The sequence below is a fragment of the Ambystoma mexicanum genome, chromosome 10 (genome assembly GCF_040938575.1).
Source record: "Ambystoma mexicanum isolate Mex_15411 chromosome 10, UKY_AmexF1_1, whole genome shotgun sequence".
Taxonomy (NCBI): Eukaryota; Metazoa; Chordata; class Amphibia; order Caudata; family Ambystomatidae; genus Ambystoma; species Ambystoma mexicanum.
The window spans coordinates 1,493,694,397-1,493,717,515 of record NC_090932.1 but is presented as its reverse complement, the minus strand read 5'-3'; the positions used below and the strand labels follow the sequence as shown (position 1 = coordinate 1,493,717,515).

Below are 23,119 nucleotides of genomic sequence, written 5' to 3'. Positions count from 1 at the left end.
TGGTTGCATTCAGGTGTCCTTGGAGACAAAGGACAGTTTAGTTTTGGGACCCTCCCTCGCATCCTGAAGCCCGCCAATGGCAAAACAAAGTGCTCAGACCTTGATTAAAACCCATGAGAGACCTCACAAACAGAAAATGGCGAAAAAAGAATCAGGGGCCATTTTGACAAATTGGTCCCCCATTGGTGCTGTACTGCAGCTTGAGGGTTCAGCCTGTAGTAGAAAAGCACAATGGTAGGAACATTAAACAGCCACCAGCCACTTTTAAAGTAGTAACATAAAAATGTTACATGTGAATGTAGGATAAGGGGCTAGTAGGTAACCCCCAGCACTTCACATAAGATGGTATGTGCTAGACCTACAAAGAGAAAAGGTAAATAAAGTCAATTTCCCTTTACTATTCTTGGGAACGGTAGTTTACACAAGAAAATGTATTTCTCCAGCATAGGGTCTGGCATAGATTCACATGCTCATGAATGTTCCCCATTGTTGGGCTGGGAATCCTCGGTAAAGAAAAAATGAGCTTCAATTTAGTTTCTGAACTGTCTTTCTCCTAACAACCAATCACTGGTCTCTGGGTCATACTGCTCCAGCCAATGACTGCCCTGTACATAAGCCCCTCCTCTGGCAGCCATCTTTTACATTTTTACTGCACGTTCAAGTGTTTGGAGTCCTCGTGCTATAGCTCTCGAGCTTTTATTGCATTTGCGATTTTTGTTAGTTTGTTGACATTTTTTCGGTCAATCGAGTCATAAGCTCCATCGATCCTTCATCCGACTAACGGGGACCCGTTTTTTTGAAATTTCTATGCCCCTCCAGTGTGATTTTTCCTCGAGTTCCCTTCTTGGAGGATTCCAGAAGATTATTGGAGGCCTACGCCGCGTGGACATGGCTGAAGATAGGAGACTCGACGCCTCTGTTCAGGATTTCCCGGGATGTGGCCTATGGAACATTTTCATGGACGATGGGCACTCCCTGTGCCTCTACTGCCTGCATACCGAACACACGTGGAGGAGGCCTGTGCGTTCTGCAAGGATATGGTTCCCCGCACCATGAAGCACCGTCGAGAACGGATGACTAAGTTGCTCCAGTCGGGTGAGCCCCGGTCAACCAGACGAAAGAAGAAATCCGAGTGGCCTTCTAAGACCTTTGAGGGTGCGACGGTGGCCCAACAGAAGGCAAACACCGCAAATCCACGGGCACTGGAAGTGCCATTGGGGCGGGCTCCTCGGCAGCCAGGGCAGTGGTAAGCTTCTCCGGCACCCTCGACCACGAGTCAGTGGTCCGGCTCGGCGAAGAAGAGGAAGTCGGAACACCTGGGTAAGCTTCTGGAGAAGCCCCAGTCGGCTCTGATGGAGAAGGCCCGGGAGGATAGCTCAGCGGCAGCGTGCGCGTCTTGGAAGCAAGACGACATGAAGCAACAACAGGTTCGATCCCCGGGTCCGCGCTTAGAAACCTCTGTGTGTTTAAGCGCGTTATAAATACGTAACTAAGACAAAAAAAAACAATTCCTGTAACAGCGCCTCGATGCCTGCGGGCTGTGTGAGCGCTTTATAAATGTAAAAAATAAATAAAAATAAAAAGGCAGAAGGGGAGCCTGGCGCTGACCCTCCAAACAACCCCCCCGGCCCCCCCCCACCAACCACCCAGCTGTTGAAGGCCTCTGGCGCGACCAAGGTCGTGAAAGCCCAGGTTCACCTGGCAAAAACCTCCATTGAAGGAGTGGTGGCATCCCGGATGAAGGCCGTTGATATAGGTTCGCAGGAAACGGCCTCAGAGTTTCCCTGCCGGCCAGGAGGGAATCCTCTTTTCTGCCCGTAGAGAAGACACTGGTGAAGACGATGCCAGTCATCTTCCCGAGACCGTCTCCCCTGACCGAGAAGAAGCGGGGTGGTGCACGGTATTCCTGCAAGGCATGGACATCCTCTCCGAGAATGGGATTGCTGTTCTTATAACCGTCTTGGATGAAGTGTCTGTCGAGGCCAGGTCCTACAGGAGGGACCCAGACGAGGCAGATGTGGAGAGTGGCAAAGATACCGAGAAGGAGGAGCCAGGCGGCCATGAGCCGGCAGAAGCTACACCACAGCCGCCGTCCCCTCCGTTGCAGCCACCTCCAGTGGACATTTTGGTGGACATCCTTCAGGCTTTGCATGCCCTGTGCTCAGTGATTGGGACAAGGATGCCTCTGTCACCAGCGGGAGACCCCGCTGCACCTGGGCTGTCAGGTGAACCCCCGCACAAGAAGAGTTCACCCTCCACCTCCTTACCATCCATCGCCCCCCTTCACCGAGGGACGAGACTGAACCGGATACTGCGACAACGGGCACGGGTATGGACGACCGCAGAGTGGATCTCCCATCCCCGCCACCCAGAGCCTCGCAGCCTGACGAGATTGGCTCGTTTCACGCCATGATCTCGAGGGCTTCAGAGTTGTTCCAACTGACCTCCGATGAGAAGGGGGGGCTTCCTGTACCAGTGCAGGGAAGCCAACAGGAAGACAGTGCTGTTTATCCCGGTGTTGGATTGCAATTGGGACGAGGGACTGTCCCTCATCAAGAACCAGTCCTCTGCCCCGGCAAAGAGGGACCGGCACGAGAAAAAGTACAGGGTGCCGGACTCTGCACCCCAGTGCTTGAACACAGCCTTCCCCGGATTCGGTGGTGGCTAGGAAGAAGTCTGCGTCAACTTCCTCTCCCTCATCCCCCCTGAAAATCCCCCCGGACAGCGAGGGAACGAAGCTGGACCCCATGGGACGATGAGTCATCTCATCGTCAGCAACAACCATCAAGGCGGCCAACGCCCTCGCCATTGTGGCTTGTTACAACGGGGAGCTCTTGTTCAAGATCGCTCCCCTCCTGGACTTCATTCCCGACAAGAGAGCAGAAGCGCTGGAGATTTTGCAGGAGGGCGAGGTGGCATTGGACCATGCCATCACGGTGACCACGGATATCGCTGGCACAGGTTTCTGCCAGTTGGCAATGGGTTGGTTGAAGGCAACTAACTTCCCCCAGTATGTGCAGTCGAGGGTGTTGGACATGCCCTTCGGGGATAACTTGTTTGCCAAGACTGTGGACAAGTCTCTTCAGGCCATCAAGGCAGATACCAAGACGGCGCGTGCTCTGGGCCCGCTTCAGCAGCGACGGCCGTCCTTTTGGAATTCCCGAGGAAAGTCCCAGGGTTCCCCCAAAGGCTTTGGTGGATTCTCGTCATTCAACCGTCCCGCCTTTAGAACCAGGAGGCCTACAGGGGCTGCAGCAAGTCCAGAGGTGGTCACCATCATCGCCAAAGTCCCCAAGGCGGTGCCTCCATGGCGAAGCAGGACTGAATCCGTCGGGACGTCGGGCCCCCACCCGCGCACCCCAGTGGGAGGCCAACTGGCGAACTTCGTCGTGTGGAAGACCATCTCCACCGACGGTTGGGTGCTGGACGCGCTGGCCCACGGATACACTCTGGAGTTCCAACGGAAGTGTCTGCGTATACCACCCGTGGCCAGACGGGAAAACCACAGCCCTCAGCTTCTCCTGGAGGTACGGGCCATGCTGTGGAAGGGTGTGATAGAACTCGTCCCAAAGAGCCTCCTGGGCTCCAGAGTGTACTCTCGGTACTTCCTCGTCAAGAAGATGGGCGGTTGGAGACCCAACATGGACCTCTGCCGCCTGAGCAAGTACCTCAGACCCAGAAGTTCTGGATGGTCACCCTTCAGCACGTGCTAGGACAGCTGGAAGAAGGGGATTTCCTGTCGTCGTTGGACTTGGGAGGATGCTTACTTTCACATCCCCATCCACAAGGGACACCGCAAGTTCCTGTTCTTCGTGGTTCAAGGGCAGCACTATCAGTTCAAGGCCCTTCTGTTCGGACTAAAGTCGGCGCCAAGGGTCTTAAAGTGTCTGGCGCCAGTGGCGGCACAACTGCGCCTACGAGGGATCCATGTTTACCCCTACCTGGATGACTGGCCCATCCGAGTGAAATCGAGAGAGATTGCTGTCGCTCACATGGCGGAAACCGTCCAGCTGCTGACAGGGGTGGGGTTCTCGGTGAACTATGCAAAGTCTTGCTTGGTGCCATCGCAAGATGCTGTGTTTCTGGGGTCTCGAATCAACACGGTGTTGTGCCTAGCGTCTCCAAAGGAGGAAAGGATAGCTGCCATCCTGGGGAAGGTGCAACGGCTGTTGACCCTGAAGATTGCAAGGGTGAGGTCCATGAAATCCCTTCTCGGCATGATGTCCTGCATATACCTCATTCGACTGTGCAGGCTGCGGATGCAACCACTGCAAGAGTACCTCAACGCGCGTTGGATCCAGGTATCGGGAAGCTTTGAGGACAAGAACATTTGATGAGTTTCCATCGAGTGATTCGCTGGTGGGGGGGGGGGGGTCCGTGTACGTCTGTCGGCGGGCACGGACTACCAGACCCCACCTCATCAGGAGACTGTCACGATGGACGCCTCCCTGGAAGATAGGGCGCGCACACCGGAGGTCTCCACGCAAGAGGCCTGTGACTGCCGGAGAAGTAGTTGCATATCAACAATCTGGAGCTACCGCCGGTATTTTGGGCTCAAGTCCTTCCTTCCGTCCCTCAAGGGCAAGGTGGTACGGGTCTTCAAAGACAACACCACCACGATGGTCTACATCTGGAAGCGAGGGGGCACCAGATCCCCAGCACTCTCCAGAGAGGCACAGGAGCTATGGCATTGGGGCGTGGCCCAGGGGTTATTCCTCATCCCATTTCATCTGGTGGGAGTGAAGAACATGATCACTCACTCCCTCAGCAGGGAGCTGCGCTCGTGCCACGAGTGGGAGCTTTGGCAGGATCAAGTTGATGTTCTGTTCCGACAATGGGGCAATCCCCACATTGATCTATTTGCGACGGTGCCGGAGGTCCGCCAGCAGGTTTCCCCAGCATGGGGATGCGTTCTTTCCCCTGGGACGGCCTGTTTCTCTAGGCGTTCCCACCGTTGCTTCTGCGACTCCCCAATCAACTCAGATGGTCCCGGTGCAGGATGATCCTTGTCGCACCAGCGTGGCCGAGACAAATATGGTACCCGGACCTTCTGGTCCCCTCCAGTCAAACTTCCGGCAGACGCTGATCTGCTCGCCAGGCAAGGAGGCGCGATTCTGCACCACGACCCAGGGTCGCTGAACTTGCAGGCCTGGCTCCTACAGCACTGGAGTTTGGAGGATACAAGATCCCGGCGGACTGCAAGGAGGTACTCGCCAAGGCCAGGGCTTCTTCTACACTGAAGTGTTGGACATAAATGGAAGAGATTCATCGTCTGGTGCCGTGCACAGAAGATAAACCCTCTACGGATTACGGCTCCTCAGGTGCTGCCGTACCTGCTGTCGCTGGCCAGAGTGGGGCTGGCGCACACTTCCATCAAGATTTAACTGGCAGCTATCTCCCGCTACATCAGAACGCCGGGGTGGTCGTCGCTGTGGTCGCACCGCCTGGTCAAGGAGTTCATGAAAGGACTTTTCCGCTCGTTCCTGCCGGTGAAGGCCCCGGCGTGGGAGCTCATGGGTCCTCCGTTCAAGCCTATGCATTCGGCGCAGCTGAAATTTCCATTGTGGAAGACAGCGTTTCTTGTGGCCATCACCTCCGCACAACTAGTGGGTGAAATCCAGGCCCTCTCCTGTAAACCTCTGTACTTAACATTTCACAAAACGAAGGTGGTGCTGCGGACGCACCCCTCCTTCTTGCCCAGGGTACCGTTGGACTTCCATCTCAACGAGCCCTTGGTGTTACTTGTTTTCTTCCCGTCGCCTTTGTCGCTGGCTGACAGGACTTTACACTCGCTGGATTGGGCTAGAGAGCTGAAGTTCTACGTGGACCGTATGAAACCAATCACTGAGCTCTGGGTTATACTGCCACCAGCCAATGTCTGCCCTCTCCCTAAGACCCTCTTATTGCAGCCATCTTAAGGTTTTTACCGCACGTTCAAGTGTTGGGAGTCCGCGTGTTTCACTCTTAGAGCTTTCTGCGTTTTTGCACTTTTTTGGCTAGGAACACCCTTTTTTTGTCAATCGAGCCTGTGTGCTCCATTGTTCTTCCGATTAACGGGTACCTGTTTTTCGGCATCTTTCATTGCCCCTCAAGGGCAAAATTAGTTGTTTTCTTCTTGTAAGTTTCTAGAAGACCATCAGGCTTACACCACGTCGGATAATGTCAGAGAAGGACGAGGCTTCCTTCTTAAAGCTCTGCCACCAGCTGCGGTTTGCAGAATGTTTTCAGACAAGCATTCCCAGTGCCTTTTTATAGTCTTCACCTGACTCACAAGGAAGAAGATTGCATGATCCGCCTTGGTTTCTCCATGCGCACTATGAAGGATCAGCACGTCCGGCTGGCTGCGTGGCTCAAAGCCATGGCCTCTGCCCCGTGTGGTCCACAGGGGCATGCGTCACTCGGACCCGGCCAGCCAGATCGGGTTTAAGTCCTTTTGAGGGCGCTCCATCTGTGGGGGCCCAAGACCAGGCCAAGCTCTGCGAGTCTGCTTCTGTCTGGATCGTCACCCAAGCGGGTCCCCTGACGGTCAGGGCACGTTGGTCTCCATCAGCCTCAATTTCCAGCCATCGCTCCAGCTGTTCATCAAAGAGAAAGTCAGCTACCCCGGGGAAGCTGGGAGAGAAGCCGTAGAAGGCCAAGTAGGATAAGGTGTCCAACCTTCCAGTTAAGGCCCAGGTGGTCCAGGTCAAATTGTCCCCTTCGATCGAGCTGGTTGCTGCTGCCCTCTCAAAGGCAAAAGGTAGCTGACCCGGTCCAGGGTACCCCGGTGGCGGTCAGGGTGGCTCTTTTTGTCACATATTTTCTCAACGGTCCACATTCTGATGTCGGAGTTTCAGAGGAGGATGCCGAGGTCCCCACCAGCGACCCCTCCACTGACCCCTGTTTGACATCAGGGTCACCACCACTGAAGAAGAGGAAGAGCCACCTTATGCCTCCGCTCCAACCTTCATTACACCCCCCCCCCCCACACCGTAGTCATATGGGTACAGACACAGCGACAATGGACACTGACGACGGCGGACTCTCTCTGCCACCAAGGGCTTCTCCAACAAAGTGGGATCCTTCCACACCATGATCACCTGTTCGTTGGAATGCTTCAGCTCACCTCGGAAGAGGAGGGCTTCCTGTATCAGCGCCGGGAGGCGAAGCGGAAGACCATTCTGTTGGTACCACTCCTAGACGACGTCTGGGATGAGGGGCTGGCGCTGCTGAAAAACCCCGCCTCAACCCCGGTGAAGAGGGACTGGTTAGGAAAATACTGGGTGCTGGAATCTGCATCCAAATGTCTGCAGTCACAACTATCGCCATACTCTGTGGTCTTGGCTAGGAAGAAGTCGTTGTCCGTCTCCCAAACCCCCTCGCAACCCCCAGATGGCATGGGGAAGAAATTGGACGCTGTGGAGTGGAAGGTCATTTACTCGACGGCGACGAATGTCAAGGCGGCCTGCGCTTTAGCGATCCTGGCCAGGTCCGACAGAGCTATGGTACAAAATGGCTCCGATCTTATATTTCCTCCCTGAGGACAAGCGGGTCGAGGCAGTGGAGATCCTTCAGGAAGGCGAGGTGGCTTCGGACCACGCCATCACCGTGGCCCTGGAAGTTGCGGACATGGGGTTCCTCCAGGTGTGAACTGGGTTTGCCTCAGTCACGTCTGACGGCCACCAACTTCAGACAAGAGGTACAGATGAGGGTCCTCGACGTTCGAAGAAGGCCATCAAACCCTCCACGGAGATGGCCGTGCCTCTGGGCACTCTGCAGCAGCACTGTCTGTCCTTTCGTCCCTCAGGAGGGAAGTCAGGGAGGTCTTAGAGTTTCGGCAGTGTATTGTCATCTTACCGCCAACCCTCCCGTTCCATGACCCAGGAAGTCTACAGTGGTTGTGCCAAGGCCTTTGGAGATGGCCGTCGTCGTCAAGGCACCTAAGGTGGTGCGCCGGCTGCCACGCAGGACTGAACTGGCCGGGTCTGTCGGGCACCCATCCCTGCACCCTGGTGTGAGGCTGGCTGGAAAACTTTCAGTGTGTGGGGAAAACATCTCCACTGATCGAGAAGTGCTGGACGCTCTCGCCCACAGACACACTTTGGAGTTTTAGCGAGTGTCCGAATACCACCGGTGGCCCGGCAGGAGCAACACATCCCTCAGCTGCTGCTTGAAGTTCAGGCCATGTTAAGGAAGGATGCGATAGAGCTGGTTCCGAACGACTCCGGGGCTCCGAAGTTTACTCCAAATACTTTCTGGTAAGAAAGACCGGGGTCTGGAGGCCCATTCTTGACCTGCGACGACTTAAGTCCCAAAAATTCAGGATGGGCACGTTGCAGCATGTGCTCTGCCAACTAGAAGAGGGAGACTGTGTCTGCAGAGAATTGCATCTTTCTTTCGAAGATGGAAAGAGGACGTGGACATGGGCGTGACTAACACTATCCCTAAAGTGACCAGTAGTGTACCCAAAATCCCTCATGCCTCATCAAAATCCCTAGTAGTTTGCCTATGCGGAGCACGCAAGAGTTTTATATTGCAAAAGTAGTCCCTACAACTGTCGAGTCTCCTGACAAACCTTGTTGACGACTGCTTCGTGGTTTTCATGCCGCCGACTCATCTACAACTGCTGGGCGTCTGTTCACCCAAAGGTCCAACTCCCCCTAGAATAACTTTTATCCTGAATCGGAGTTCTAGGTTTTTACTGTTCCACTATTCAGAAAAGTGTATTGTCCAGTTGATTCACTAAGTGATCTCTTGTAGAGCGTCACAGTATAACTGACAGGGTGTTTTACCCTTGTATCACTGTAAAATAATATGAAAGTAACATATGGTTTTTACTCCTGTAGGGGAGGACTGGTCCAGGAGACCCCTCTCGCCTGCGTTTCTTCCCCAGGTGAGGGCTATGGCCCATTGGGCGTTCCCTCATGCCACCAGGGCCCAGGTGGTGGAGGGCTCACCCACTGGAGACATTGCCCACACGTATCGAATGCCCACATGTATTGATTACAACACAAATTTAGCTAGGCCCAGAAACCATTCTTTGCCTGGTAAAGATGGTGTGAGCTCAGCGCACTGTAGCGCGGCCCCCACCCTTGGAGAACATCCCTGTTGCCGCAGCACCCTGGCAGATCCGCTGCGAGCACGTTCCCACGAACAAGACGGACATGAGCTAGCGCAATACGCTAACATTGTAACAGTTCACCTCCCGCAGTGTACTATCACTATCAGCATGACCCGGCCAGCAGGCCTGAGCAATGAGAAGAACGGCAAAATGGTCATCTGATGGCAGACAGTCTTTATATATATGTATTTCTGATGTTTGTTAATCTGCTTAGAATCACATGCTGTGCATAGGTCCGACATCCAGTGGTCACTGCGGAGTATTGCATTTTGTTTTTCGTAGTCGAAAAGGGGACGTCGACAAGGCGTGTCTGAAACACTATCCCTATAGTGACGTGCGTTGTACCCACAATCCCTCACGCGTCGAGGTCCCTCAGATTGTTTTTTTCCGCCCAGCTTCTGGTCGCCTTCACGCGGAGCTCCTCGAGAGACATTGCAACTCCTCGACCTTTGGTCGTTTTTTTCTCTAATATTAATAATCCCTCCCTCGACGCAGTTGTAAGCTGTTCTCCGCCGAAAAGAATCTTCGACGGAGGGTCGAGCGGAAGAAATCCTTCGGCGCTGCCGAACACGTGGCCTGGCCTCGCAGGCCATATACAGTAGGGAGAGTGGGGTCGTGGGACATCTCTGGGTCTTTTCTGAGAATGCCTTTCCCTTTCCCCTTCCTTTCCCTTGGGGTGTTTATCGCGATTTATTGCCTCGGCTATGGAGAGGACACCGTTTAGGTTTTGCCCACTTTGTAAAGGCAAATTCACTTGGAAGGACAAGCACTCACGGTGTAACCGCTGCTTGCCCCTCGATCACAGGGAGGAAGGGTGCGCGGCTTGTCGGCTTCTTAAGCCTAAAACTCTAAAAGACCGAAGGGTTAAAAGGTGGGCGGCCTACGCGATGTCGAAGGCCGAAGGTTCACCCGCCGCTGCTACCACCGACAGTGACGAGGAACGCGATAACACGACCTCCGCTACGGAAGTCGAAACCCCCTCTAAGGAGCGCTTACGCGCTTCGTCGTCTGTCCCCGGCCCCGACGGGCTCGGCTCACGCCCTGCTTATGGGGATGAACACCCCGGCGACACAGACGCACACAAAGATCCACATAAACACACAACCCACGGCTCTTCTTCGACGAAGTCGAAAAGACCTTCGGCGCCCAAGGAGACGCAGGTTCCACCGGCGGCCTCCTCGGACCGTTCGGGTTCGAAGCCCCTCTCGCAACCGCAGCTGCGACCTGCGACTGGGCTTTCGGCAAACAAGGGCGCTGCCACCAAACCATCGGCCGGTGCGCATCAACAGAAAGCGCAGACCGCCGTAGAGCGTTCGATACCCATAGCGTCAAACTCAAGCTTCCGCCGACAAACGAGTCGCCGACAAGCGAGTCGCCGATAGTTTAGCAAGGATCGCTGTAGCCGACGCCCAAAAGCGTACGCCGAAGACTACGTCGAGCTTTACGCATAAGTTAAAGGATACGCCGAAAAAGCCCGAAGGGAAGCAGGGACTACCCCCTTCAGTCAGGGAGTCTCCCGACACACCTGAAGGTTTTTCGGAGGGCGACGGGACACTTTCCTCGACGCTTTGGGAGAGGTTGAGCCATTTCGAGTTAGATAACCCTATGTTTCCCCCGCCAGACCGCTCTGGGGTACCCCATGAAACAATGGAAAGACTCCACCTCTGTATGGAGAGGATGGAAAGGTTCATGAGCACCCAGGCCTCTCAAACTCACAAGAGGACCAGAGAAGGGCCTCAGGAGGACCCCAGGGCCAAAAATCCGAGGCTAGTCGATCCCCAGCAGGACACAGCCTCAGACTTCCAAGATGTATATGACCTCACTGGGGAGGAACAATACTTCGGGGAAGAAGATGACTTCATGGACAATGAAGAACAGAACCAGGAGGAATGTCTGGAAGACAGAACAGACATTATAGAAGAAGAAGAAGGCTTCGGGGTTAACCCAGAAGAGGGACCTTCACACCCCTGGCAATCACCATCAGTGTATTCCGACACTGATGTCCTAAACCTAACTCCTCCGGACAATTCTCCAATTAGGAACACGTCTCCAATTGACGATCAGCCCACGTTCAATGCACTGTTGCGCAGAGCAGCAGCGCATTTCGAACTCGACACCGGGGAACTCTCTCCAGAATTGGACTTTGTATAAAGATTGATTAAAGAAAAACCCCCGGTCAGCCAGACCATTCCACTCCTCGCTTCAGTGAAGAGAAGGATCATACCTTCGCTGTCCACTCCCGCTATGATCAGAGGGGTCAATCCACGGATTGAAAAACTTTTCACTCCTTCACCCTCAGACCCCCTCTACATTAGGGGACATTCCATTCCGGATTCCCTAGTGGTTTCTAATACTAGAAAGAGGGCAGGGGTACCACTTTCCACCAGTGAGGCACCCCCTGACAAGGAGGGCAAGAGGCTATATGCCCTTGCAAAAAGAGTTACTTCCTCGGCTGCCTTCTCAGCAAGAATTGCCAACAACAATTCCTTGCTTGCAAGCTACGCAGACGCGCAGTGGGCCAAACTGCGAAAAGACGCCGAGGAAGCACCGGAGCCTTTACGTACGCGCCTACTGTCAACTATTGGCGAAGGAACCCAAGTGAACCAGAGCATTGTTAAAAACTCTGGACGCGGCAGAAACAGCAGGACGTTCCTTGGTACAAGGAATACTCCTAAAGCGCCATGTATGGCTGCGCAACTCCGGCTTTAAACCAGAGACACAGGCGTCTTTGATAAATAAACCTGTCGAGGACGCTAACCTCTTCGGAAAAGCGGTAGATGAAGCCCTAGAGATGGCTAAAAAAGAGTTCGACACTATCAAGACTCTCGACCAGATCTCTAAGCCCACTACCAGGCGCGGCTATGGCAACAAACGCTTTTTTCGTGGCCAACGCCAACACCAACAACAAAATCAACATCAGCAATACCCTGCCACCAATTACCAAACCAATAGTGGGCAGTACAGCCAAAGAGGCCAACGCCGGGGCAAAGGGAGGGGTCGGGGATCCACCCCCAGAGGCTCCCAAGCCCCCAACAACTCCAAGTGACGCGAAGATTCGCGTCCCCTCCCATGCAACACCGGTCGGGGGCCGGATAACATCCTTTCTTCCTGCATGGGAGGAGATAACGTCAGACTGCTGGGTACTGTCCACCGTAGCCCACGGATACTGTATCGAATTCAACAGTTCCCCATCCTACAGACCCCCGAGGGGACGTCGCATGACACCGGAACATCTTGCCATCCTTCTCCAAGAAGTACAACAACTGCTGGAAAAAGGAGCCATAGAGGTCGTGCCTCTATCTCAGGTAACGGAAGGTATTTATTCAGTGTACTTCCTTGTACCCAAAAAGGATCTAACCATGCGCCCTGTATTAGATCTGCGCCCAGCAAACAAGTTTATCAAACCCCAAAAGTTTCGTATGGTAACCTTACAGGAAGTAATCCCACTGCTTTCTCAGGGAGATTACATGACAACATTGGACATGAAAGATGCATACTTTCATATTTCAATGTTGCCAGCGCACAGAAAATACCTCAGGTTCATGATAGAGGGCAAACACTACCAGTTCAAAGTGCTACCCTTCGGCATAGCATCAGCACCAAGGGTATTCACGAAGGTGCTGGCAGTGGCAGCGGCCCACCTGCGCAGGTTGTCCATCCCAGTTTACCCTTACCTCGACGACTGGCTCATAACAGGGGATTCCTACGAAACATGACCTTTTGTTTCAGTTGGGCTTCTCCATCAACGAAAAGAAGTCCAGTTTAGACCCCAGTCAAATCAAGCAATTCCTAGGGGCTCTAATTCAAACAAAGGACGGCCTCGTCTTCCCCTCCAGAGAGAGGGTCCAAAACATGCTGTTTCAGATCCCTCAATATGTAACCGGTCGAGAGGTGACGGTACGCAAAGCAATGCGCTTGCTAGGAATGATGGCGTCGTGTATTTATTTGGTACCTCACGCGCGCCTGCGCATGCGCCCAATGCAAGAGTGGCTCAACAGCCAGTGGTGTCAGGCCAGCGGACTATGGGAGGATCTAGTTGTGGTCTCGCAGGCCTTAGTTCTCTCGCTACGGTGGTGGACAAAGGAAAACATGGAAAAAGGGAAACCCTTTGCCACACCCGCGGCGGAAGCCACCCTAACCACAGACGCATCCCTCACAGGATGGGGGGCGCACCTATCCCATCAGACTGCTCACGGAGTGTGGACTCCGAACGTAGCATCCAAACACATCAATCTACTGGAGCTACTAGCTGTGTTCAAGGCGCTAAGAGCCTTCCAGGAACACCTACAAGGCAAAACAGTAATGGTCCTTACAGACAGCACCACAGCCATGTACTACATCAACAAGCAAGGGGGCACCCACTCTCCAGGCCTGTCCAAGCTGGCCCAGAATATATGGAAGTGGGCTCTCAAACAGGACATGTTCCTACTATCACTACATGTACCCGGGGAACTCAATCTGCTAGCAGACAGTCTCAGCAGAGATTTCCCCCTGCCCAAAGAGTACGAATGGCGCCTGCACGAAGACATGGTCTTCGACGTCTTCACACAATGGGGATTCCCAGAAATAGACCTGTTCGCAACCCTGGAAAACTCACAATGCCTAAGTTACGCCTCCAGGTACCCCCAGAACCAATCCAAGGGGAACGGTCTGTCGATGCAATGGTCAGGGAAATTTGTTTACGCTTTTCCCCCGACTCCCCTTCTCAACAAAGTGGTGCACAAGATGCACCAGGAACAAGTGACCATGATACTAGTGGCCCCAATGTGGGCACGACAACCATGGTTCGCTCACTTGATGGAGATGTCTCTATCCCCCCCAGTAAAACTCCCCTGCCCGTACAACATGCTGTCTCAGGACAAAGGCAGGACTCTGCATCCATGCCCCCAGAACATGAACTTAGCAGCTTGGCTCCTGAGATCATAGAGTTCGGACATCTACAACTCCCGCAAAGATGCATGGACATCCTCAGGGAAGCCCGGAAACCGAACACTCGCCACTGCTATTCTAGCAAGTGGAAAAGATTTGTCATCTGGTGCAGGAGCAAAAGCATCAACCCTATTGACTGCTCTCCCACACATGTGGTCCTATACCTGACCCACCTATTGGATTCAGGTCTAGTGTTTAACTCCTTTAAAGTCCACCTAGCTGCACTTTCTGCATACACCACTTCCCAACTCAAAGTGTCGTGGTGGAGGATCCCTGTTATAAAGGCCTTCATGGAGGGAGTCAAGAGAATACACCCCCCGATAGCTGACCCAGCTCCCGGATGGGACCTTAATGTGGTACTTACCAGACTCATGGGCTCTCCATTCGAACCCATGCACAAAGCATCTCTTAAACACCTCACGCTTAAGACTGCTTTTTTAATAGCTATCACCTCCATCAGGAGAGTAAGTGAACTTCAGGCTCTTTCTATTCTAGACCCCTTCGTTACAGTTCACAAAGATAAAGTGGTTCTACGCACTCACCCTAGGTTTGCTCCGAAATTTATTTCTAAATTCCACGTAAACCAATCTATAGAACTACCAACGTTCTTTCAAAATCCTTCCAATTTGGGAGAAAGGACTCTGCACACACTAGATGTACGCAGAGCGGTCATGTTCTACATGGAAAGAACCAGACCACTGAGGAAGACTAATCAGTTCTTCGTCTCGGTGGCAGCAGGAAGAGAAGGAGATGCAGTTTCAAAATCCACTATTTCTAGATGGATTGTTCAATGCATCACTCTCTGCTATACTCTTGCTAAGAGAGAACTGCCCTTTAGGCCAAGAGCACACTCTACTCGAGGCACGGGGGCATCCATAGCATTCATTGCAAATGTTCCCCTTGAGTCCATCTGCAAAGCGGCTACCTGGAGTTCTGTGCACACCTTTACAAAACATTACTGTCTAGATACACACTCTAGATCTGACTCCCAGGTGGGACAGGCAGTATTACGACACCTTTTCTCTACTGTTCCTTCTCATAACCCACCGCCAACTCCGGGTACTGCTCGCTAGTCTATGCACAGCATGTGATTCTAAGCAGATTAACAAACATCAGAAGAGAATGCATTACTTACCGTAAAAGCATTTCTGATGGTTGTATCTGCTTAGATTCACATGCGCCCGCCCTTCCTCCCCGCTCGGATGGAAGGAACATAGACTTCCTTTATATATCTCTCTTTTCTGTACTCACTCACGTCTAGAAGGCTCCCTCAGGGCAGAAAAAATACAAACAGAGGGACCTCGACGCGTGAGGGATTGTGGGTACAACGCACGTCACTATAGGGATAGTGTTTCAGACACGCCTTGTCGACGTCCCCTTTTCGACTACGAAAAACAAAATGCAATACTCCGCAGTGACCACTGGATGTCGGACCTATGCACAGCATGTGAATCTAAGCAGATACAACCATCAGAAATGCTTTTACGGTAAGTAATGCATTCTCATATTAATGTCAAGATCTCTTGCGAAGTATGCTTTCTTCCACAAAATCTCCTATATTACAAACGCCTGTAGAATGTATTAAAATGAGAAAGCATGCTCCCATGATATAAGCAATGGCGAATTCACACCCTTGCAGGTGGATACTAATAATAAAGGAACGCTCCAGGGATCTGTTGGTTGCGTATATCACTGGGCAGCCTACCTCCCATGGTTTTGCGCCATAACTAAAGCTAATGCTGCTAGAATACACGAAAAAGCGAATGCAACTATACTATGAACTCATGTAAAGGATGCGCGAGAATGCACTTATAATGTGTGTATGTCTAAGCCCCTTATGTGCCGCCACCGTCGCGTACAGTGGCGGGTCGTTTTCTATGTACTCCACTGATCCAACTACTACTACCTCATTTACTGCGAATGTATATGTATGTAACTAAAACACTGTAGCTGCTAGAATATAATGTACAAATATGGTGCTCGGACTGGGTATAATCGAGACGCATCCAGCAAAGGTGAAATGCATGTTTTGAAGTGATTTTAAATAAGTATTATAGAAAGTATTCAAATGTTTGCGATGTCTTTACCTATATTCGGCAACACACGAGGGAGATACCTTTGTGAATGCGTACAAGGTCTCGATGTATCCCCCTCCCTCCCTGCGAAGGCTGCCAAGACATGAGAACAGAGCCCCGCTCTGCGTTATCACGCCTCCCCCGACCCGACTGGAGCCGCTTCAAAGACTTGTAGCCCCACTGCAGCACCCAAGGCCGCGGCCAGCCACCTGCATTATTTACAGCACAGCAGTAAACCTTTGTCTGAACTCAAGCGCCCCCTCGTAAACCCCACAACCCACGGACTGTCTCAGACTTATGGCCCTGTGCAATCAGGACACCCAACACTTTGACAACACACAGCGAAACATCCATAACCACTTCTAACAAGACAGAAAGACCTGTACCTACCGCCCCAGTCCCCGAAGCTTAGCCCCTCGACCTATGGTCCCGGTCAGGCCTCGATATATTACCTAGAGACCCCTCACAAGGTGCATTCCTCCTGTGTTGCATTAACCTATAAAAATAACCTATTGGAAGATTTACTAAAGAGAATAGCACTGTAAATGACTGAATGACTGCGGTGTGCATGGCCGAGGGCAATTAAGTCAGAAAAGGCATTCATCTCTGCCACAGGCAGCATTGGCACACCAACACCGCCCGGATGAACTCAAGCCGACCTGCCAGGCCCAGCCCAACCCACGAGGGTGACCAATGACGTCCTTCAGCCAAGACCAACCACGCCGCAGCAGCACCTATAGTTAGCCGTCGCCACCCAATCCCAATGAACTTGTGCCCCCTATAGTATGTAGGTTTTGATGACGTTTTTTGTAAATATATACGCCTGTCTTTGCTATTGTCGGACAGAGCTCTCTCGGAGTTTGCAGAGTTCTTTGCATGCCCAATTCTGATTGATAAACTCCCATTAACGCTCACCCGCACTCTGTCTTGGCCTTATTCCCATTTTGGGAGAGTCCTTCATTGTCTCTCATTGCGGGGAGGATCGTGCTGTTTGGGGACGCTTGCTTTCACTCCCCAAGAATAGGTGTGAGCTGTACTGAATGTGTACGAAAAGGTTTGACTTACCTAGACTACTGTTATCTAAATAAGGTTTATGCCTTTAAAGCGTAAGGTTTTTTGTATTTGTTTTTAGAGAATATACAATATGAGGGGGGTGACTTGTGCGATCATGGGGAAGCCATACGTTCGGGACATTAATTGTATAAAGTGTACACCCCTGTCCATACTACTTTTTTCTACTTTGAAAATCAAGATTTCCTACTTCACACCAACTGGAGTGAAGCTTGTTTGCTCTGCAGTAGTTACTAATTAGGTGATTCTGGTCCATCATTTGGGTGGAACACTGATAGCCCCTTAGGATAGTTGTGTAGCCTTCCCCATACGATTGTAGAAAAATCTCCCCACACATTTTTTATGGGTAGGTGTAAAATTGCTTTGTTGAGTAACTTAGTTTTTCTTATACTTCCTTCATGGAAAGTCATCTGCTTTACCATTATTCTTGTCCAACCCATTCACATCATGGAGTTCTCAATTGTTTGCCCAGGTCTGCCACTAGGCACAAGTCAAGGAAAACAAAATGATTTCTTGTTTGCCTAGGTTTGCAAGATTGGGCTTGGAGATTCCGCCTAACCGTTACTGCGGGCTTTTGTTGGGGGAGGGGTGGCATTTCCCACCCCCCTGCACCATTCCCACAGCAGGTAAATTAAGTGTTAGCCAGGGGGGGGGGGGGCATCTCCACCCCTTCCGTACATATTCGCATCACCTATTATAGATACATGTGTGTAAAAAGTGCAAATAAAAAATAAAATCATGGGCAGATGAGTGCTTGCAGCCCCCGACCTCCATTTTGCCCTGCAGACCCCCCCTTCCCACCGCATCCCTCCCCGAGCGTGTCCCTGATCCCTCCCGCCTCCCAACCCGCCCACCGCCCGTGATTGGTTACTGGGCTTCCGGGCCCAGGGTCTAGCGACCCGTGCTGCAGGCGCCCACTGCCTCCTAAAAAATCATCGGCAGGTGAGTGCTTGCAGCCCCCGACCTCCATTTTGCCCTGCAGACCCCCCCCTTCCCACCGCATCCCTCCCCGAGCGTGTCCCTGCTCCCTCCCGCCTCCCAACCCGCCTACCGCCCGTGATTGGTTACTGGGCTTCCGGGCCCAGGGTCTAGCGACCCGCGCTGCAGGCGCCCACTGCCTTTCACCAACCAAAGCCCGCCTCTCCTCTCTCAGCACCGTTCTCATTGGTCCCTCCAGCCTTTATCACCGGTCCCCCCAGGGCAGCCCTCTGCCCGGCAGCCCCCAGCGGCTAAGGGCCCCGAGGCCAAGGGCGACTCCAACAGAGGCGACCCCAGGAAGTGTCTGCAGGTGTCTGCAGGGGAAGCCACCCCAGTGGCCAGCCGTCAACCAGCGACTACAAGGACCAGTAAGGTAGGAGGGCCGGGGTTGGGAGAGGTACAGCTTTACACCAGATACCTAACCTCGTTGCCCCAAACTACATTTGATAGAAGGGCCACCGCGCCCAAATTGCATTGTCTGATCTCCAAACTGCACTGATAGGCCACTCCCACACTGTACAGGTGTCTCAAACCTAGGAGGGCCGCTGTGCCCAAACTGCATTGTTTGTTCTCCAAACTGCACTGATAGGCTTCTCTCCCACTGTACAGGTGTCTCAAACTTAGCAGGGCCGCCGTGCCCAAATTGCATTGTCTGTTCTCCAAACTGCATTGATGGGCCTCTCTCCCACTATACAGGTGTCTCTCAAACTTAGCAGATAGAAGGGCCACCGTGCCCAAATTGCATTGTCTGTTCTCCAAACTGCACTGATAGGCTTTTCTCCCACTATACAGGTGTCTCAAACTTAGCAGGGCCGCCGTGCCCAAATTTGAATTGTCGCTAAGGGAGACGGAGACTAAAGAGAGCCACTGTTAGAACCCAACTATATAACTATACAACCCTTAACTCCACCCTTACACCCCGACCAAGACAACAACTAGACTAAAACAACTCGGAATCATACAATGCCGCGCAAACGACCCACCCAGAGGGAAAGAAGAGAAGAAAGAACAAACACCCCGAAACGTCAACTAAGAACCGCAACAACAGAACACACCCCCACAGACCGGTTCAAAGATCAGACCAACACTGAAAGAAGAGACAAATCCCTTTACCTAACTCCATACCTCACTGAGACCTACACACCAGATCGAACCAACGCGACGCCAAAACCAACTACACTGAACAACCTACCAACACCACGAAGAAGGACAAACCCCACCAGATACAACAAGCACACAACTGAAGCAATAACGCCATACATCACCAAAGCAGGAAGAACCCCCAACCCACAACCATGTCCCCTGGAAGACGAACCAGATGAAAACAAAAACCCTAGGCTAAACCTAGAAGTACTACTCGAGAATGCCGACAACCTGAAACCTGCTCCTGAACAAGATCAGAAAACGACCCCAACAAAAAAAGGCAAACCAAGCTACACCTCTAAACTCCACTGCAATCTAATAAATGCAAGATCCATGTCAAAACACTCTACAGAGATCTTCGACCTACTCGACGACAACAGCATCGACATCTTCTTCATCACAGAAACTTGGCTGGACAACTACAAAATCACACTCCAAAGCTGCCTTCCAGCAAACTTTAAATGCCTTCAAATAAACAGGAAAAACAAAAAAGGAGGAGGCATCGCAATAGCATTTAAAGAGCAGCTGAAAATAAGAACAGACGAACCACTCAACATCCCCAACTGCGAGTCCATGGTCATACACCTAACAACTAGCCCAAAAACCAACATCACATTCATCCTGGTGTACAGACCCCCAACCTATGATGCATCCTTCGTCGACAACTTCATAGAAGCCATAACCAACATACACCCAAGCCGATCATTCAAACTTAACCGACTGTCTAAAAGAAGTCTTCAACTGGATGAATGCCAACAACCTGAAAATCAACCCAGGAAAAACCGAAATCATGATCATATCCAAAGACCAAGAGAAAGAAACCGCCATCCCGTGGCCAACGGAAATGGGATCTAGACCATCACCATCTAAGGTAGTAAAAAATCTGGGAGTCCTGATGGACAACACCCTAACCTTAGAACCGCAAATAAACGCAACAGTCAAGAAATGCTGCTTCCTCCTCCACACGGCAAGAAAAATACTACCTTTCCTCTCCTTCACACACAAAACACTCGCCATCGTCGACCTCATGTCAAGTATCGACTATGCAAACAGCCTCTACCTCGGTATACCGGAATACCTACTGAAGAAGCTACAACGAATCCAAAACACTGCAGCCAGACTACTCAAACTATCCAGAAGAGACCACATCACCCCGGCCCTAAAAACACTACACTGGCTCCCAGTAAAACAGCGTATCCTCTTCAAAACAATGTGCATAACGCACAGGGCAATCAGCGGACAAGGAGCAGAATTCCTACAAAAAAAAATAATCTACAAGCCAACGAGACCGCTCAGATCAACCAACGAAATCCGACTGGAACAAAAACCTTACATCAAGAAGAAACTCGGAGGCACCGCTTTCTACCACTTAGCCGCGAAAACCTGGAACAACATCCCAAAAGTAATAAGGAACACCAAAGACCACCTTAAATTCAGAAAATTACTAAAAACCTGCCTCTTCAACACCGGAGACTAAAACCGAAACAACAATAAGAGAAACGACTCATCAAAAAAGGACATTGACAAACCCCTAGAACCGACAGAAGTACCCTGGGCACCAGAAGGGCTGACGCTGGACACAGGGGTCCACCCGTGAGACCCAGAGAAACGGATACAACTACTCCAGCCAACCCTTACCATCGCCCACCGCCCGTACAGCCACAACTAGGTTCCACGAGGCTGTGGAACGGACAAGATACCACCAATCACCACACAACCGGGTGTATGGACACTAGCAGCGGCGCTAGTCATATGGAGGGGGTGAGGAGCATGCAAGGCTATTAAGGGAGCGGGTGGAGGGGACAGCTAGATCCTCAAACGGCCTTGAATGGAAAAACGGGCACGTCCTTCCTGAGGCTCAGGGTGTACAAGCATCCCGTCGGGTAAGATTACACGAGCCCAACCGGTTCAGTCCAGGATAGAGATGACTAACGAATACCATTAACAATTTCCTTCTCTGCATACACCTCTCAAACTCCAAACCAAACACAACCACAAACCTCTAGCGCAGCAAACCGCACAAACTTCACCTTACTGCAAAAAAACGCATAGACTCGCACATCAGCACACAACGACTACCAGCCGCATACCCCCCAGGCCTAGCCGACGGAACCACCGGGCTGAGGCTGCCAACAGCACATCACTGCAATCTTGCACTTTTCCAGCCTCCACCCACTAACCCACCCTCCCCCCCCCCCTCTTTTAGAGCCGCCAGAGCGCCAGGGGACCACTCCGGTGGTGATAGTGCGCGATACAAATGACCTTTAACATTAACAAATAATGCTGGTAGAGTAGACCCCATTTTGTTTTCTTCCAAACCTCATCTTTCCTGGGCCCTTTGCCTCTCTGCCGAAATGTCAACTCTCCCGCTCCTAGCACCGCACACAGCAAGCCCCCGCCACCTCCACCCCCTTGCAAGCTCTGCGCGAGTCTTGTTCTCTCAGAAACTCAGCCTTTCATTGTTGCAATTACCAAGTATCAAACACTGACCAGGTGTGTTCATCGCAGAATGTGAGACCAAGGCCTGCTCCAGCCCTAGCGCCCCATACATCTGTTGACCTACTCATGCCCTGTCTCCCCCTCCCTGCCAGGCCCTGGTCCTCTGGCTCCATACCCCCTATTCCCTTTGAATGCATCTGCTTACCAGGCCCTCCCCATGGGCCTTCCTAAATTGTCCACCATATACCAAATCCTGAGTGGTCATATATCCTCTTCCAAAAGTGGCACCTATCCTGTGTGTTTGAAATTGTGTGGCCCCAGGGATAACCTCGCAAATCAAACCTCCTGATAAGACAACTGAAAGAAAGGCCTTTGCCCCGTTACCCCATAAAAGCATGGGTTAGAATGTATATACATTTGCGTTCTCTGTACAAATGATCCTCCTTTTGATGCAATGGTTAAGTCATTATTCCTTGCCTGCCAATCTCTGCTGTTTAGTCAGATACAAAGTATATCATCGGTGTGAACCTCAATCGACCTTCACCCTGCAACGATGAGCCCAGCTGACCTGACCACGTGTATCGTGACTGATGGAAAGACTGCAGTCAGTGGAACCCAGGCATCCTCTATGGAGCTGGGTGTAGCATATGTGCCTAGCCAACCACGTTTGTTAGACCGAATTGTATGTATGACACATATGATGCTTCGTGCCTTCTTAATGTGCTGCTCGTGTATCTGTTGGCAGAGCGTTCTCGGGCAGCAGATTTCTTTGCTTGCATTTATTTACTTTATATAAATGTTGATTACCTTACACTTAACTATCCTTGTTTCATTCCCTAGTGGGATGTGTACTTTATTCTGTCTATTGGGACACGTGCATGATAAAGTGCCTGCCTTCTTCACTTTCTAAAAGGGCAGCTTTAAGATGTGTAACTTGCTTAATTTAGGATAATCTTGGTGCGATTTGATATTCCTCCTAAATAGCCTCTTTTCAAGAATGTATCTATTTTGTTTCATGGTACGATCTTTGTCTTTTTCATCTTATGTAATGAAGTTTTGTTCGAAACAATGCATTTTGACATGCTGTGATAACATTTTAGGCGTCGTCGCAGTAGAAGCCGTGATAAGAAAAAGAAGTCTCGATCAAGGAGCAGAGAAAAAAAACGCGGCCTAAAATCACGTTCAAGGTCAAAATCTAAACATAGGCACAGGAGTCGGAGCAAGCATAGGAGCAAGAGCAAACACAGAAGTAGGAGCAAAAGCCTGAGTAAAAGCAGAAGTCGAAGCCGGTGAGTGAATATTCCATACCTTTTTGTATTCATTTAAATTACAAGATGGCTAGAACCTCTTGGAAAATATTATTTCCATACAGTATGATGATAGT

The 23,119-nt window shown here is 51.5% G+C and overlaps 1 protein-coding gene across 4 annotated transcripts in view; it reads left to right on the top strand.

Annotated features, from left to right (window-relative positions):
- Positions 1 to 23,119, top strand: part of RSRC2 (arginine and serine rich coiled-coil 2) — a 373,088-nt gene that overhangs the window by 142,237 nt on the left and 207,732 nt on the right. For all 4 annotated transcript variants that reach the window (XM_069619623.1, XM_069619624.1, XM_069619625.1 and 1 more), the window contains one exon: positions 22,836 to 23,024. In XM_069619623.1, the coding sequence (XP_069475724.1) occupies positions 22,836 to 23,024 (189 nt within the window). The remainder of the gene's footprint in view (positions 1 to 22,835; positions 23,025 to 23,119) is intronic.